Source organism: Carassius gibelio, chromosome B14, assembly GCF_023724105.1.
Source record: "Carassius gibelio isolate Cgi1373 ecotype wild population from Czech Republic chromosome B14, carGib1.2-hapl.c, whole genome shotgun sequence".
In the NCBI taxonomy this organism is placed as follows: domain Eukaryota; kingdom Metazoa; phylum Chordata; class Actinopteri; order Cypriniformes; family Cyprinidae; genus Carassius; species Carassius gibelio.
Genome location: NC_068409.1, coordinates 12,542,260 through 12,559,322, shown reverse-complemented (window position 1 = coordinate 12,559,322; position 17,063 = coordinate 12,542,260). Strand labels below are relative to the sequence as shown.

The following is a 17,063-nucleotide window of genomic DNA, read 5'->3' as shown; positions in this document are numbered from 1 at the left end:
AATCAGATGCACAAATTTACGAAGTGTTGCTTTTGCCATAGAAGCGTAAAAGACAACTGACCTGTTATCATGAATCCTTGAGGGCAGTGAGAGATGAAGTGTTTAGGGTAATGTTTGTGGAGCCGGTAGTCTTTTTCGCTCCGTGACCGCGTGCGATCGGAGGCTCGGTCCGAGAATTCGGAACTGGGCCAGCCCCTGCGCAAAGTGGTGCTGCGTGTTTTTTTCATGATGAGCCCGGATAAACGCAGCGTGCCGGCACCAGCTCTGATATCACACCACCGCGATCACACTCCAAACATGGCGGGATACCGTCGTTATCCACCTCTCCCCACTTCTGTCAGTCCAATGTAAGTGCATCCAGTGAAACGCACGCACACACACTCAATCACAGATGTTCGGGTTGTGGAATCCCTTAGGAATGGTTTGGGGTCCTCCCGGTCCTGAATTGGTCAACTGAAGATGCATCAAGCAACACATCACCCTCCACACACCTAATCCTGGCTTACGCTTTCTGCAAACAGAAGCACACATGCACAGAACTCTCACATGCTCGCCGATCGCAGTGGCATGTGGATGGAAGACGAGGAGGTGTGTGGGAGTGGAGGGAGGAAGGGTACGAGGGGACTCATGTAGGAGAGATGGGAGGAGGGGGTTTTAGAGGGGTCGGTGTGGGGGCTGTGAAGTTTTCGCACCGTGAGAAGAAACCTAGCTTCAGACAAAAGATCAATTCAGTCACGCTTCACTCCACTAGTGCAGAGCCATCGAGACAAAGGAGACCCCCAATAACAAATTAGACTTTTAAGACCAGAAACCAAAGAGAAGACAAAGTCTTCATGTGCAGGGCAAGGGTCCTCCAACCATGCAGAAATGACAAGCGGGGGGCAAAAAAACCTATATGTGAGAGACAAGATCCAAATCCTCCTCCTCCTCTGATTCAAATCCAATTGAGGAAAGAGCTCAATCGGTTTAAGAAAAATAACATGTCACATAGAGACCCGCTTGGGTGCATTGGAAGACTTCGAGAATTCTGACGCGTTGAAGGTCCGTCCGTCTTCTAGTCTTTCTCCAGGCTGTGTTGTCTGACCTGCCTCTCTTGCACCAAGCACTCGTAAAAGCGAGGTTGGTGCATACAGCTCCTACTTTTCACCTGATGATTTGAAGAGCTGTCCGTCTTCAGACTTGTTGATCCAGTCAGGGTGCGCTTCTCGCCACAAAGAGACGGCGAGAGAAAGCCCTGAAGGTTCTCACTTTCTGGCAGACCGCCCAGCCTATAGAATCCCTGAGCTTTATTTACATACGCTGCCTCGCAAGCTCTCCAGACAGTCGAACCGTCGCAGTAAAGAGCGTGTGAGAAATGAGGACGAGGGGTCCCTTATCTGCAAGAGATGGATGACAAAAGAGTTGAGTCTTGCAGTGCCTTTTCCAAAACAACATATTTTCTCTCTCTTCTCTGCTTTTTTCACTAAAAATCCCTTCATTCTCCAGGCAAAGTCATTCACAATTCCCACTCGCTCTCGTCAGTTGAAGCACCAGCTGCAAGAGAAATTCCTCTTGAATGCAATTAAAGAGATCCCTCCACGGCAGCGTGAGCGGGAAAAAGGGGGTTCGGAGAGCAGCGTGGAATGGTGAATGGAGATCTCTTCCGCCCTCCCTTTCTCTCTCTCGCTCTGTCACGCTGTCATCCCTCCCTACCTCTCCTGACAGCAGCGCAAACGTGCAGCTGTTTGAGAACACAGCCAGACACTGCATGTCAGCAGACTGTGACAGGATCTCTCGCTTTCATGCATGGGAAACACACATTGCATTATTTAGTCAGAGTTGGAGATCACACACAAAGTCACACAAGAAGCAAAATGCTGGACATTTTGGTGTGTTTATCCTTTAATAAATCAAAGGCAAAAATTAAAATTCATAAAAAAAAAATAATAATAATAATAATAATAATAACTTATAAAACTATAATAAAATTCTATGAAAGTAGTAATTTGAATCATCCATCCAAAATAAATCCAAAAAATGTTTGAGCTGTCACAAAAAGTTATTAATAATTGATTATTAAATTGAGGGCAGTGTCCCACAACAAGCTGTACTCTTTTAGATAAATTTTTTCAAAAAAAAAAAAAAAATTCTAATAGTAGGGGACTGCACATTGTTAGTGCACAAATTAGACTAGTAAAAGTGTAGAAGTATTGTTTTCTGAAAGTCCACAGGGCCAATGGCACCCACAGTTAGGAATAGGGATGCACGATCATGATTTTTCATGGCCGATACGATACCGATTTTTTACAAGCAAACTTGCCGATTCCGATACCTTTTTCCGATGTTTTTTTTTTTCAGCTACAAACAAGAAAGAAGGAAAATATGCATAAACAAAATGTTTATTTGATATTTAATAGTCCAAACTGGCTTTTGGCTATTGAAAACAATAACCGTAACCATCTTAAATTAACAGCAGTAACTGCACAGTAAGTAGCCTAAATTCAATACAAACACAGATGGTACAGACATCAGCATTTAGCTTTTGTTTTTTAATTGGGTTGAAACTACATAGCCCTACAACAGCCCTTAAATGAAAAAAAATAATTGTAACCATGTGAAATTAAAAGCAACCAGTGCATAGTTCTACAATCCAAACAACACACATTCAATAAGCTGTTTCTTAATCAGCATTCAGTATTTGTTTTACTTTTAAAATTTGGTTTAAAAAAAAAAAAGCCTAACCAGTGAGAAAAAAGTATGCTATATAAATAAATTATTCCAAAATGTTAAAATCAAATAATGTTGGTGTGAATAAAACAAATATCAAAGTGTTTCATTCGTCTAATTACAAAAAATAAAATAAACAGGGTAATGATTCACATCTATATTTTTTACTTGAGCCAATGAAAAGTAAATTACTATTGACTATTACTATTGTTAAAAAATATAGATGTGAATCATTACCATAAAATGTTTTAATTGGATGAATGAAACTCTTTTTTTTCAGGGTACTACAGCAGGTGATTTTTAAATCAAGTTAAGTCGATGTATTTTTAAGTTAAAATAAAAATAATCATCCTATACAGAACTGACATTTACTTCTGGCTTTTCAAACATGTATGCAAGGTTTACTTTATATAAAAAAAATCAAAATAAAAAAAATCAATTTTGTCACAGTTTAGTCTGTTTCGTTTCTCATCCAACACATGAGAAGTTGAGCTGAACATCGCTTCACTGTCTCCGTTTCTGTAGGGACAGGTACAGTACGCTCACACAGGAACGAGGCTCTTATTTGTGCGCAGTACACTAGCTGCTGTTTGCTTCCTGCTATCTGTGCTTCAGACATGTAGCCCTGCACTTTCAGTGCTGTACGGCTGCCGTGTCCTGTGCACAGATTTCGAAATACTCTCTCACACAAATGACATGATAGCGAATGATTACAATGTAGTCTGTGCACCCGGGCGCACTTCTGGAAAAATCGGCCAAAAAATTACCAAAAACCGTCCGATTGCCGATCATGTATTTTCTGCAAAAAAACGTCCGGTTCCGATTTATGGCCGGTCAACCGGTGCATCCCTAGTTAGGAACCACCTTAAACACCATTTAAGATACTCTGTGTGTGAGATGTTTGAATTTGGCTCTACGTTTCAACAAACTGTATTTAACAAGGCTGCTCTGTCTTTCTGACTCGTTTACCTCCGCAGGGCAGATCATTAATCAGAGGGAGGACTCCCTCTCTGTCCGGCCAAATGAGCAGCGAGAAACTAATGTTTTTCCAATAAGCCACAGATCAAAAGGTCACCCATCCACAATAAAGCAGACCATCACCATCTTTCTCATTAATATCAACAATCTGTGCCCACGGCTTGCAGCAAACAAACTGGCAGCAGTGTTTCCTGAATGGAAACAAAAGGATGAAGGTAACTTATTCAAAAAATGGAACAAATAATGTATTTATGAGGAACTAAATGGTGTCTTTTGAGCTTCAGAAATGGTTTGGTTGAGCACTGATGCTTTGCAGGCAGAGGGTGTTGGGTTACACAGCTCTTAATGGAACACTATAGAGTCATGGAGAGCAGAAACCTGCTGTAGGTCAAATGCAACCTTGGCTCACTAGTACAGACTTTGCAGGAGTCTTGGCAAATGTGGTTTATAACTTTCCATGAGGTCTGGACCGTTTTGAGGAAGACAACGCATCCACTGTGGCTAGTTTTATCTATTTGGATATAGAGCATGGCATTAGCAACACTAAGGTCATGGGTTTGATTCCCAGAGAATAAATAGGTTGAATGCAAAAAAAATCCGAGGTTGTCAGAATTTGCATTTAACATTCTCTGACCAATAGCAACACCAAATGTATTCAACTCAGCCAATAAAAACGTTCCACTGTCTGTACATCATGGCATGACAGTTTCGCTGGGAAACCCTCTGCTGTCGTTTCATGCCTTACAAACCATTAAAGCTTCATTCTTCCATGGCTCTCTGAGTCTGGTAATCTCTGGGTCGGGCCATGGTGCCAGTTCACATTATGGGTCTGTTATGGTTCATATTTCTGGTTGTAATATGTCAGTGATGACGGGAATGCAGAATGAAAGACGAGAATTTCAGATTCAGTGTGCAGTAACGAAAAGCCATCTAAAGTGTCTCTCTTCTATTAGTTTCTGTCAAGCCATTGTCAACTTGTTCCGGTCCTCTCCATGTGACCAATCCCACACTTATGCTAGGCTGCAGGTTTTTTTTAATCCACTCCCCCCACTGCATGAGAAAAACGTGTTCTGAATTATCAACCCTGCCCCCCGCTTGCAAACCATACTGTTTTCCTTCTCTCTCGCCCTCTTTTCTCCCAGGAACATCACAATCTCCTTCTCCCTCCTCACAGCACCCCATACTGTAAGAAACACACCGTTGATTCTCCCACGCCAACAATCTCAAACACACCTCCATTAGTGAGTGTCAGAAAGCGCTCCTAGCTACACAGACAGCTCTGTTTGTCCATATTTAGGCCTTTCCACCTTCAAAAATACCACAAATCACTCTTACATGTGCCATAGTAATGAAACAATTAAACAAGCTCTTCTCTGACTATAGGAATCAGCGTGTTGAAACGAAGTTGCCTCTTATTTTGCACCAGTCTGAACATGCAATCACAAGTACATCAGGTCTTTGGACTAAGGATTTCAAAAGCAAAAATGCTCTGAACACAACAGAAGTAAAAAAAAAAGACAATTAACAAGAAAAAAGAAAACTACTTACTGCTATTAGATTATTTTTTGTATACCTGAATAACTTTCAGTGCTAAATAAAATTCACTACCTGAATAAAATGTCTATCAACGACTGAAGTTGCTAACATGCCACTCTATGGTGTCGGCTTTCAGCAACAATGCAAACGGTGATAAAGTTTAATCCGCAGCTTAAGTCATGAGACATACTATTGTACTTTTTTAATCCTGGCACTTTGCCTCTGCTCCCATGAGAAATGCATGGGCCTATTTCCTTATCTAACCTGTTTTCATGTGGCACCTGATTCAGTAGTTCATCAGCTCATTAGTAAAGTGCACATGAGCTGAAATGGGTACATGTCCACTGGTGTGGAAGAAACCAGCTCAATATCACCAAAAACCCCAGCGGCCTGCTGCTTAAAGAGCATCTGTAAAATGTAGCTACAGCAAGAGTGGTTGTCTTCGGCATGCTTTATGATTTTCTTTTGACAACACTGAAAAAAAATAAAATAATATAAAATAAGACATGATATATATTTATATCTTACCTTCACACCAGTTGACACATGCAGTAAAATGTGCAGAGGAATCTAGAGCTTGATTGAGAAACACTGATCTAGAACCATCTCCATTAGTGGCCCTACACAATCTGACCAGAAAGAATCAGCAGTAATGTCTGTTTACAAGAGTCCATGTAAGATGTGGTGTGTATTATGAAGTCAAGATGGGAAAAGCATGCTGCTCTTGATTCTACTGACACCGGGTGAATGTTTTGGATTATAAAGTTGGTACGAGGACATATTTCTGAAAAATGCAGTTTTACTTAAACCGAATGTGTTCTTTCCCTCATATATCAAAGTATAAGCCCTTAAAGGGGTCATATCATGGAAAACAAATGTTTATGTTCTTTTGAAATAAATTATTTTTATGTACTATGTAATATTTACAACTTAAAGTTGCCTCCCTAGTTCATCCAGAACATTTAAGCTACAGGTCACCGAGAAGTCATGACTACTGTGAAGCTACAATGAGTATGTTATTTACTGTACATGTTCCTAATCAGGACCTAAAACTAACAATCTCCCACACCTAAATGTCCCTCGACTTGAGAAATTTAACCGCCTTAAATATTTTGTAGCTGCCATGAAACTGTAAATACATTATTTCATACAAAAAAAAAAATGATTTTTATTTACTCAAATTAAAAAAAATGTATTACTAAGGAAATAACACTATAGTATGATATACTACAATATCATACATTTAAGCTATAAAATAATTTATTTTCATTTAATTATTACTTTATATAACAACTGTACAATTACAATACTAATTTATGGCTGTCTTTTTTCTTTCAAATGTTAAATCAGAGCTTTTATTTTGGAGAAAAAACGTTTGAAATGATTGAAAAATGCCTGTTTCTAATTAAACGCAGCTTCTAAATCATAACTGTTTACAGTAAGGGAAACCTTGACCAACATTAAAATCACCAGGCGAAAAAAAAAAAAAAAGAGGAGTCTCAAACTGAAAGCATTAATAATTGTACAATATGCAAAAGATGGGGATGTTGCATGCAAACTGAATGAGGAGAGCTCTCCATGTGCACGTCCTGAGAGGAAAGAACCGATGCCAAGCTGCTGCCAATGAGGCCAGGCCTCTGGACTCCTCCTGCTGCAGCCTAATTTCAGTAAAAATGAGCAATTATAGCCCTCCATGAAATAAATAGCCAGTGCTGAATGACCTCTGCCAAACCACAACTGCATGGCCTCAGTCCAACCTTAAACCTGCAGGAGGAACTTTAACATTCATTAGGTACCTGAGCGCAACGTTCTCACCATTCTAGACAGTTCTGTGCTTCTCAAGGGATGGCAGACTGATGCGTTTAGAAGTTGTGGATGTGAAATAATGTGATCATATTGTACAGATTAAAGAGCAGAGGACTAAAGGTGGTTTCAAATGACATGGTGCACAAAGTACATTAGAGCTCTGTGATTGTGTTAGTAGGTTTAAAATGCATTGACCAATTTAAAGCCATTTTTATTTCCCTGACGTTACTGATAAAATATCAGCCTTTCTTTAAAAATATTTTTGCTACGATGCCTTTAAGACTCTACATGGGCCTTACATTGACCCTTGATGTTTTTTTCTTTCACTCATATACACAATCTACAAACACCCCAAACTCTTTAATCTAATTTTCAGATGATACATGCCCTATATTAAGTCAAGCTGTGCACATTAGGACATGACTGTTTCCATTTTCCATGCACAAAAAGCTTCGGAAGACCTCGACGCGTCACATACATCTTGGCATTCTGACATTTGTTTGGCCATCCCCGAGGAAAACTTTTATCACCCTCACTCCCTAAAACCGCACACAAGCGCGATCTTTAATCCTGCTCTACATCTTTCAACAGGCTGGTCTATTACAAAAACATGGCTTTAACGAAGAGAAATGAAGCTGCCTGGCACATTTGTTAAGCCCCAAATTAAAATAGAACAAGGAGAAGTTACATTTTGCTTAAAGAAATTGCTTGATTGTTACTGTTAGTTAAAAATATTCCTGTTGAGTTCTATCATTGTTGTCATTACAGTCAACCTATGCAATAAAATAAGTATTTTACCATAAAAAAAAAGGTTTTCATTACACTCAAAATTTGTTTATATATAAAAGTACTATAATACAAAGCAATCAATTCACATGCATATAAATAAAGTAATTCTATTTCTGACAGATGAATTAAAGTAGCTACTACATCAAAAATAGAAAAAAGGCGACCGCCAGCTGAACAGCCGCTTCCAGTTTGGACGGCTCTGTTGATTGTAATGGGAGCGATCTAGTTTCACTCGTGTCTGGTGTAGATGCACATAACCAAACTTTTTTGACAGATGCAAGCACTCAGGTTTGTTTGTTGTCATCTCCTAGGCTACAGATGCATTTTTGCATTTTAGGACTATAATAGGCCTGTATATTAGGCCACAGGATTTAAAGGGATACACACCCCCCAAAAAAGAAGACACTTCTGTCATCTACTAATCCTCACTTTTTTTTTTGTGTGTGTGAAAAACTAGATATTTTTAAGAACGTTGGAAACCAAACAACTTTGGAGCCCATTAATGTTCCACAGATGAAAAAAAAGAAATGAGGGCTGATAAATGATAACAGAATTTCTGTTTTTGGGCGGAATATACCAAAACATTTGGCTTAAGGCCAAAACAAAATTCAAAAAGCAAAAACTGATTTGAGTGTCAGAATTAAGGATTTAACTGCTAACATTTGAAGGCTTGCATCTATCCGATTCAAAACGGATTATCATTTATATCAGTTGTCATCATTTACTCTCTCTCATGTTGTTCCAAAACCTGTATGAAGTTCTTCATTCTGCTGAACACAAAAGATGAGATTTTGAAGAATGCTGTTGGTAATCAATAAACTGATGATAGCCATTGACTTCCATGGTATTTCTTAAGTAACTCATACAGGTTTTGAGAGTGATTTAATGATTACAGAACTTAAAATTTTTTGGTTTTCTTGAAAATAATGTCATAATGCAAAAAAAGTAATAACAGTACTATAATAATAGGACAGAAATTGACATATGACCCCTCTATGGCATGTTCTACAGAGTTTTTGTTTGAGGCATCTTTTTTTTGCCATTTTACCCGTTAGTATAAATATTAGAGGATTCCTAAAAAAAAGATCAAAAGCTGTGAAAGTGGCAGTGAACTCCGTTCGAACTCTGGCTCAGAGGCGGCACTGAATTAATGCAACTAGGTCGCCCGCGCACAAATGACGGCTTCAGTCAGGCAGCCAGAGCTGCTTCATTAGGGAGCACAGTGCAGCCGTTTCAAACAGAATCCATCATGTGAAGTAGACTGAAATCCAAGCTATTAAAGGGAAACCCCTCTGCTCTTCAAAGGCAGCGGGAACGAGCAGGAACAGATATCTCTATTGCACCCCTGCCACCCCACAGCCGTAAGATGACCGCTACGTCTTTGTTGAGTTGCACGCTCCTAATCAACACCATAGAATCGATACATTCTAGCTTCAAACATACAGAGCCCTACTTTCATGGTCTGATTGTAAAGCGATTTGGTCCAAAACCTCTCCATGGCACCGTGGTGTTAAGTTAAGCACTTGGCTGGCATGAATATATGCCGTGTCTCTCTGAGGGCTCCGAAGCGCTTCTCGCCAAGGCTAATCATGGTTTAGCAATGAGCGCAGCGGCAACATTTTTATCGCAGAGGTCTTAATGAGTGCACCATACGTTTGGCGAGGCCAATTTGAGTTGTGTCCAAAAAAACTTAAACGAAAAAGTCCTGCCTTTCTCTTGAATTGTTCATCAACAGTCAGAATCGTCTGAGATATGGTCACTGATACTTTGAAATCTCCACTGCTTTCATTCAACTCTGTTTCCACAGCGGTGAAGCACATGGGCATTGGCTCGCAGCCCAGAGAGGAAACTTCATCATGATTTGAGCAATATAATATTTGAGTAATTTATTCCCGGGGTCCAGGGCCAGACTCGCATCCAGGGTTGATTTAGGAGTCCCTGCTTTGTTATAACTCACGGCAGACATTCTGGAATAGGGCAATTTCAGCTCAGCTGCGTGTAGTTTGGAAACACACTATCATGGCAGAATTGAATAAAATTAAAGAAAATAAAACTTTTTTTAGGCTCCGATTAAAATAAAACACGGCTCAGTTTCATAAAAATACAGTTTAGACATGAGCAAATGCTTCAAAAGTGAGAAATTGTTTTATATCGCCTAAAATGGGCTTCACTAAGCAATAGCAGAGGCATACATATCTTCATTACGTGTTAGACTTGACAGAATATTTTAGGAATTAAAGGAATAGTTCATCCTAAAATGAACATTTTGTCATCATTTACTCACCCTCGTGTTGTTTTGACCATGTATTTTCTTTCTTCAAAGAAACGCAAGAAAAAAAATCATCAGAATTTGTTTTCCATCACATTACTGCAGATCTAAATACATATACAAGGATGAAATTGAAAATTGTGAGATTATCTTGTAATACTGAAAAGTGATTGAGCTCAACAAAGATGCATTTATTTGATCACAAAACCAGTCTTAATTATACTTTTTTTATTATTGAGATTAATGCATCATTTGAAAGCTGAATAAATAAGCTTGCCATTGATGTATGGTTTGTTAGGATCAGACAACATATGGCCAAGATACAGCTATTTGAAAATCTGGAATCGCCTTTGAAGTTGTCCAAATCAAGTTCTTGGCAATGCATATTACTAATCAAAAATTTATTTATGGTAGGAAATTTACTAAATATATTGATGGAACATGATCTTTACTTAATATCCTAATGATTTTAGGCATAAAAGAAAAATGTATAATTTTGACCCATACTATGTTTTTTTTTTGCTATTGCTAAAAGTTTACCCCAGCGACTTAAGACTGGTTTTGTGGTCCAGGGTCACATATGCTGATTTGCTGCTCAAGTAACATCTTTTATTATTATTACCAATGTTGAAAACAGTTGTGCTGCTTCATAGTTTGATGGTAATAATGATTTAGTATTCGATTAATAGAAAATATTTTAAAATAGATATTTTGAAACATGCCTAACTGTCATTTTTGATTAATTTACTAGGAAAATGAATAACTGACCCAAAACATGGGATTGGTATTTTTACATATAGCTCACAAGTTGTACAGACAATTTTTTTTTTAGGATAATCTTTGCTCTTTTTATAGAAAAGAGAAGCTTAGATATGCTGCCTAACATAGACAATTTAGAGTTTGAATAACAGGATGGGGAATAAATGTGCATTATTTTAACCGAGCTACTCAATTTCTGCATTGTTTCTGATCCAGGTGATGGATGATAAGAGATTTGCCAACACCCTGCAGCAAACTGGCAACCAGAACATTTAAAAATGGTTGCAATCAATGCTTTAATCAGCTAGAATAACAAGACATCTCTCTCACAAACACACATATGGTGTTCCAACAAGCTGGAAAGCTTTTCATATACATTATTTTATTTAATAAGGGTACGAATCCAGGCTACAGATTCAATCATTGTTGTGATAGTCATTAGTGTATAATTATCATTATCAAAAGGCTCCTTATTCAGGCACAAAATTGCAGGAATAATGAAAACCTGATGATTTTGTTCTCACTCACTGGAGAAGTGATTCAGGACTCACAACATTCGAGCGCCGTCTAACCGGCTGAATTATGTTAGTCTATGAATTTTATGAGGCATGGCGGATATTTTCTTGGAAACTGTTAAATGCTGTATCCAGACATTTGAAAGCCCTAGACAGACTACAGAAACAAGTAGCATTTGAAATGTTTGAAATATGTCATCTTAAAGAATTAAATGTTATGAATAAGAATTATGCCTTCAGTAAAAAAAAATATAAAAAGACGACTAATGATTTTCGTCTTGCAGCTGACAGCTATATCTAGAGACAGTGAGCAACACTTTAGCAAGCACCCATATCACCCTGTATGTGCCCCACACAGAATGTACAAATCTACCTCTGATTACAGAATCAACTAAATGCTATGCTGAGCCCCTACTCTTGTCAAGAAAGCATCTAAACCTCCAAATCTGGAGATCACCCTGAATTTCTAGGATAGAAAGAGAAGCGAGGACATTCAAAGTGAGTGAAAGCCAATGTGTGAGTGAATGTCATCTGGCCCTTCAGAGCAGCCCATTCATAACTTCAGGTCACAAGGTAAAAGAAAACAAAGAAATCTGTGCCAAGAATTGAAAGCTTTGTTTTTCTTCTGTGAGAGAAGACCTGGGATTGAGTTCCGGAATCATTTGGCCAGTGTCCCCTGTTCCACAGTTGCCATAGCGCCCACAGGATGTCTTCCAGATGACATAAGAACTCAATGGAAGCCACTGGAGCGATGCTGCAATGAAAGGCATGTGTGTCGAAGGACTAGGCCATTAAGAAAATATTCATGAACTATTAGTGCTGATTTTTGTGGTGAAATAAACTTTTTTGCCTCAAAAGAATCAGTTCAAATGGTCCATTTAAGTGAATCAGTTCTAGGCATTATTTTATAATAAACTATTGAATGGTAGTGTATACATACATTTGAACAAAAAGGTCAGTAAATTTACATGCATTAAAAAATTTTTTACAGACATAAACTTAAAAGATAGTTTATATTAAAGTTTTACAACAACTTTTAATTAAACATATTTTACTAGGTTATTATATTAGTGGATATACATAAAGGATTAAATATTTTTTATCCTGTGTAAATGTAGTGTGGGGAAACATTTTTTTTTGGGGGGGGGGGGGGGTTAAATTGTATTTTAGTTCTTACATCATCAACATTTTAAACTGATTTTGATTGGCACCAAAAAAAAAGTTTTTCTATATGGCAATTCAGGGCAAACAGGCTACATATTAAAATTCATCAAGATAAAATATTCAAAAGGATGAAAATATTCTGCTATATTGCACAAGCCCTGATGTGCTGTAAAGCCACATCACTGAAAACAAAACAATTTCAACATGTCTTACATTAAAAAGTGGTCAGCTGTCGTAACTGATTAAATGGAATCTGGATTACGTATCAGATTCCAAAAATGTAATACATCAACAGCAAATGATTTATTATTTATCGATTATTCCCAATTCTTCTTTTTTTATCTTATCAAATTTTCCTTTCTAAAACGTACTAGTCATAATGTTTAGCTTTGAATACACACAATATAGAATGGCCATGTAAATTAATTTGTGCCCCATACTTCTGAATCTAAGGGGATAAAAGCACCTCAGTTAATTATAACATGTTAATACTTTAATAATTTAACAACATTCATGTTCAAAGTTCTCTGATGTCAGATAATGGTCACAGAGACATGCAGGTAAACCAATAAAATATTTCAAATGTAATTTAATTTATTCATTTTAATTTTACATTTTTATAATTTGATTAAATAGTCTTTTCATGAACTCAAACCCTCTGCAGTTCTTTCATTCAGCAATGTTTGGGAAAACCTGGAGAAATGCATTTCATGATGTTGATAGAGAATGGAATGGGTTTTATTATCTTTGCTTTTTTTTAACAATAATAATCCCATCTATATCTATAAAAAAAATCTATAAAAGTTAGGGCAAATGTAATCCAAAAGTAGTCAGAATACATTACCTAAAATGAGTAATCTAGATTAAATTACTGACCACAATTTTTAGCATGTACGTAATTTGTAATCAGTAACAGACTACAACGTGATGTGTAGAGACCAAGTGAATCAACATGTAACGCATTCGTCTTTAATAACATATTTCATACACGGTCTGACATCACACAATGACTTCTAAATATCAAGTTCCCTGCATCTTTAAAGTTCGCAATTGTATTAAACTGTGCTTTAATACTTTGACTGGAACTAAATGCATTTGTAAAGACTCCAGTAAAAACTAAAAGCAGGCCTGTCTTTATGAATGTCTAAAGTGCCATTTTCTAATCAAGTTCATTTAAAACACATTGTTCTTTGGTGTCTGAGAGATTTTGATGTTGCCTGCACATGTTCTCCAGATAATTTGCCTGAATATCAGTTACAAAAACACCAAACTATACCAATGTACTGATATACACAACAGGACAACCACCATTCACACAGCTGATTTATATGTCATCTCTTATGCTGGAATTGGGTCACACTGGACTGTTATCGATTATCTCTACTATTAATCAAACGAGAGACAGACGCAGTGAATATGGAAAGCAATTATGCATGCACAAACTGTGAGGATCGAACATACAGGAGTGGATGTTTCGTTTGCGACGAGTACAAAATGTCTAAAATAGGACAACCATTTGCAAATACTGAACTTTTAAAGTGGAGTGAATTATGAATATGATATATACCATGTCAATATCACCGCATGTTTTAGCAAATGGAAAGAGCGAGGAGACAATTAAAGAAAATAGAAATAAAAAAAGGGAAATTTAGATATAAAACAGGGCAACCTTGTGACTGTTAAAGGACTACTTAGGAACATTGCGACAACATTGTACAAAATGCAAAAGCTTACTGGTACTGATGTGTCACTCTTGGCATTATACTGTGAAAAGCATCACACCAACAGTGAACCAATGAACTATTATCTCTCTCAAACACTATGCACAATCAATAGTCCCTGAGTCTAAACACTGATAATGAACTGCTATCTGACTCTGCCCTCTAGTGGGGAGAAGCAGTCCATCACCACAAGACACAGCAACATGTGAATTACACAAGCAGTGTCTTTCCTGGATATAAAAGATGAAGATTGACACTGTTATGATGTCATCATGACCTCACTGCTCACTAGCATTAAATTACCTGAAAACTTAATTTTACAAGCGCTAGCTCCATGAGGTTTAGAGCCGTAGGATGTTCAATATTGTCCAAATATATGCTCAGCTAGAGGAATGACTTCACCCATACACGAAGCCTCTTAGGCAAATCTCAAGGCATTACAATGTATGCAATCACAGGATGTGTTAGATTGCCATGAGTAAGGCGGATTTAGCTTAGTGTGCAAAGCACTTGATGAATCTTCTCAGTACTGCACCAGCAGGAGGAGCCGTGCACAGTGCACCTCAAAGCTTTTGATCCGTCTTAAGTGGATGAGATGTAGATGACCTCACCGCTGGGACTACCAGACACCACAGGACCGCTCTGGTATGTCTCAGCTCCATGACGGCCCATTGAGTCATCACAAGCACTGCCTCTCTAGCAAGTTTGAGTCGCCTTGCAATTATCCAATGAAGATGATTTTAAAGCTAATATAACACCATTTACTAGTATTAACTCAGTTATGGATTTACAGCCTAATCCGCAGTTATTCGCCTAAATGAAGCCTGTCAAAATCTTTGTTATAAAATATCATTATGTTCATATCATGCCGTTTTTAAAGCAATCTGACAAACAAAAACACACGGAGTCAAGAGTGCAAGCATTGCCAAACACGTTCTCTCCATGAGTTTATGACTCTTTACTTGTGAAAACGTGGTAATATCCACCCCCGACAAACCAGGCGCTTTGGAATGTGTCCGACTGGAGTTAGTCATCCATAAATCACCAACTAGATGGCATACTGGTATAGCTACCGCAGCCCGCATCTGAAAAGATGCCAATCAACAACAGTTGCCATGTCAATACAAGCCAAACAGAAAAGAACAGCATGAGAATGAGTCGAATCTCTCGTCCTTACAAGTGGACCGTTCACTGATCCTGAAATCACTGAGCCTGAGGGGGTCAATCTCATAAAACTTGTCAAATGTCTGGGTCATATTTCATCCAAAAAACAAACGGTCTTTAAGATTTGTTCGCACTGTGACTTCCACAGCATTTATTTTTAACATTGTAACATATATACACTTCATGTTTATGTTTCTCATGACTTTTTCAGTCCGAAAAAACTTGCTTTTCTCACAAAACTAAAATGTAAAAACATTTAATTAAAAAACATGGGTGAATTTTGAACGGCTTTGAATACATGCTATGAATAATAAGTTTGGATACATAATTTTGGTCTCAATAATAGTTTTTTTTAATATTTCATATCACATATTTTTAGACAGATGCTCCATCACAGTAAAAAAAAAAAAAAGTGTTAATTAAATGTATGTTTCCTTTATGCAAAAATCTAATAAATAAATAAAAATACTAACAACTACTAACTAACACTGACTACAATTGCTACTACTAAGAAAAAAAAATATATATAACAAAAAAATATATATATTTTGAAATAAAATGTAAGAGATTCACAACTAAAAGCATGAGGTAATTGCATCAGCTCCTTAATTACTCTGTGATTGGCTCAAACTCTTTGACATCAGACTGCTTACGTCAGAGTCCTAACCTTGCACACGCTTTTAAAACATTAATCTTTTTGGCTTTGCACACACTGCATCAATATGGAAAATGCAGGTCAATGGTCAAATTTCTTACGTCTCTAAACGAAATGTTTAATTTACAATAATTCTGTTTTTTTGCATGTGTGGATATACTGTAGATGTATTGGAGGAAAAGCTAATTACATTTTGAAACATAGGCTGAGAAAGGTTTGCTCGGGTTTGCTCAAAGTGCAGGTCACAAGTTAAAAGCAATGCATAACAGCACTGACTAAATGTATAGAGCTAAATGTTGCTCTCATTCTGTTCTGAGTGGGTTTCTAGTTTCTCTTATAATTACGGAGCTCAGGATGATACTGCAATAAAAAGGTCTTGGATCATTGCACAGGAAACTCTCAAACCGGGGTGAGATTTATGAGCAGTATAGTCAGTTGAGGGCATGGCCTTTCTCTCTCATCCCCCGGAATCAGCCTGTACACACACACACACACACACACACACACACACACACACACACACACACACAGGTGAGACCACACAGCCCTCATTCAGCCATGGGCAAAGGAGAAGTGGCTCATTCCTGCACACATTTTTCAAACACAAACACATAGACTCAATCAATGTTGTTAAGGCATGCTTGCCTGAGTCACAGTATAATTTGCCAAAAGTAATTTTAGTAATTTAAAAGCTGCCGTTTAGAAAGTGCATAATCTGCATAACTGTACAGCACAACCTAATATTATCTGAGCTTATGTTTTCATATTAAACACTGGCTTTCACTTCATGAGGGAACAAAGAATGCTAACAGCCACCTGTTTTCAACACTTCAGACTCAAAGTGTGATGCAAAGGAACACACAGATGTTTTTATTCTGTGTGGTTGTCAGGGTGTTTCTAGGAGGATCTGGTCTGGGTTGTTGCTAGAAGGTCACCAGACCAGGGGCCCGTTCTTCGTACGTCGCTTATTACATCTAAGATCAAATGACACATCCAAGATG

General features: G+C 37.7%; 1 protein-coding gene across 3 annotated transcripts in view; it reads right to left on the bottom strand.

Moving 5' to 3' along the window:
- The window catches only part of LOC127971719 (storkhead-box protein 2), a 59,493-nt gene that overhangs the window by 38,070 nt on the left and 4,360 nt on the right, over positions 1-17,063 (bottom strand). The window contains exon 1 of one of the 3 annotated variants that reach the window (XM_052574927.1): positions 62-740. The exons of the other annotated variants lie outside the window; for them this stretch is intronic. Within the exon in view, the coding sequence (XP_052430887.1) occupies positions 62-227 (166 nt within the window). The 5' untranslated portion in view covers positions 228-740. Of the gene's footprint in view, positions 1-61; positions 741-17,063 lie in introns of those variants that run through there. 3 annotated transcript variants of the gene reach the window in all.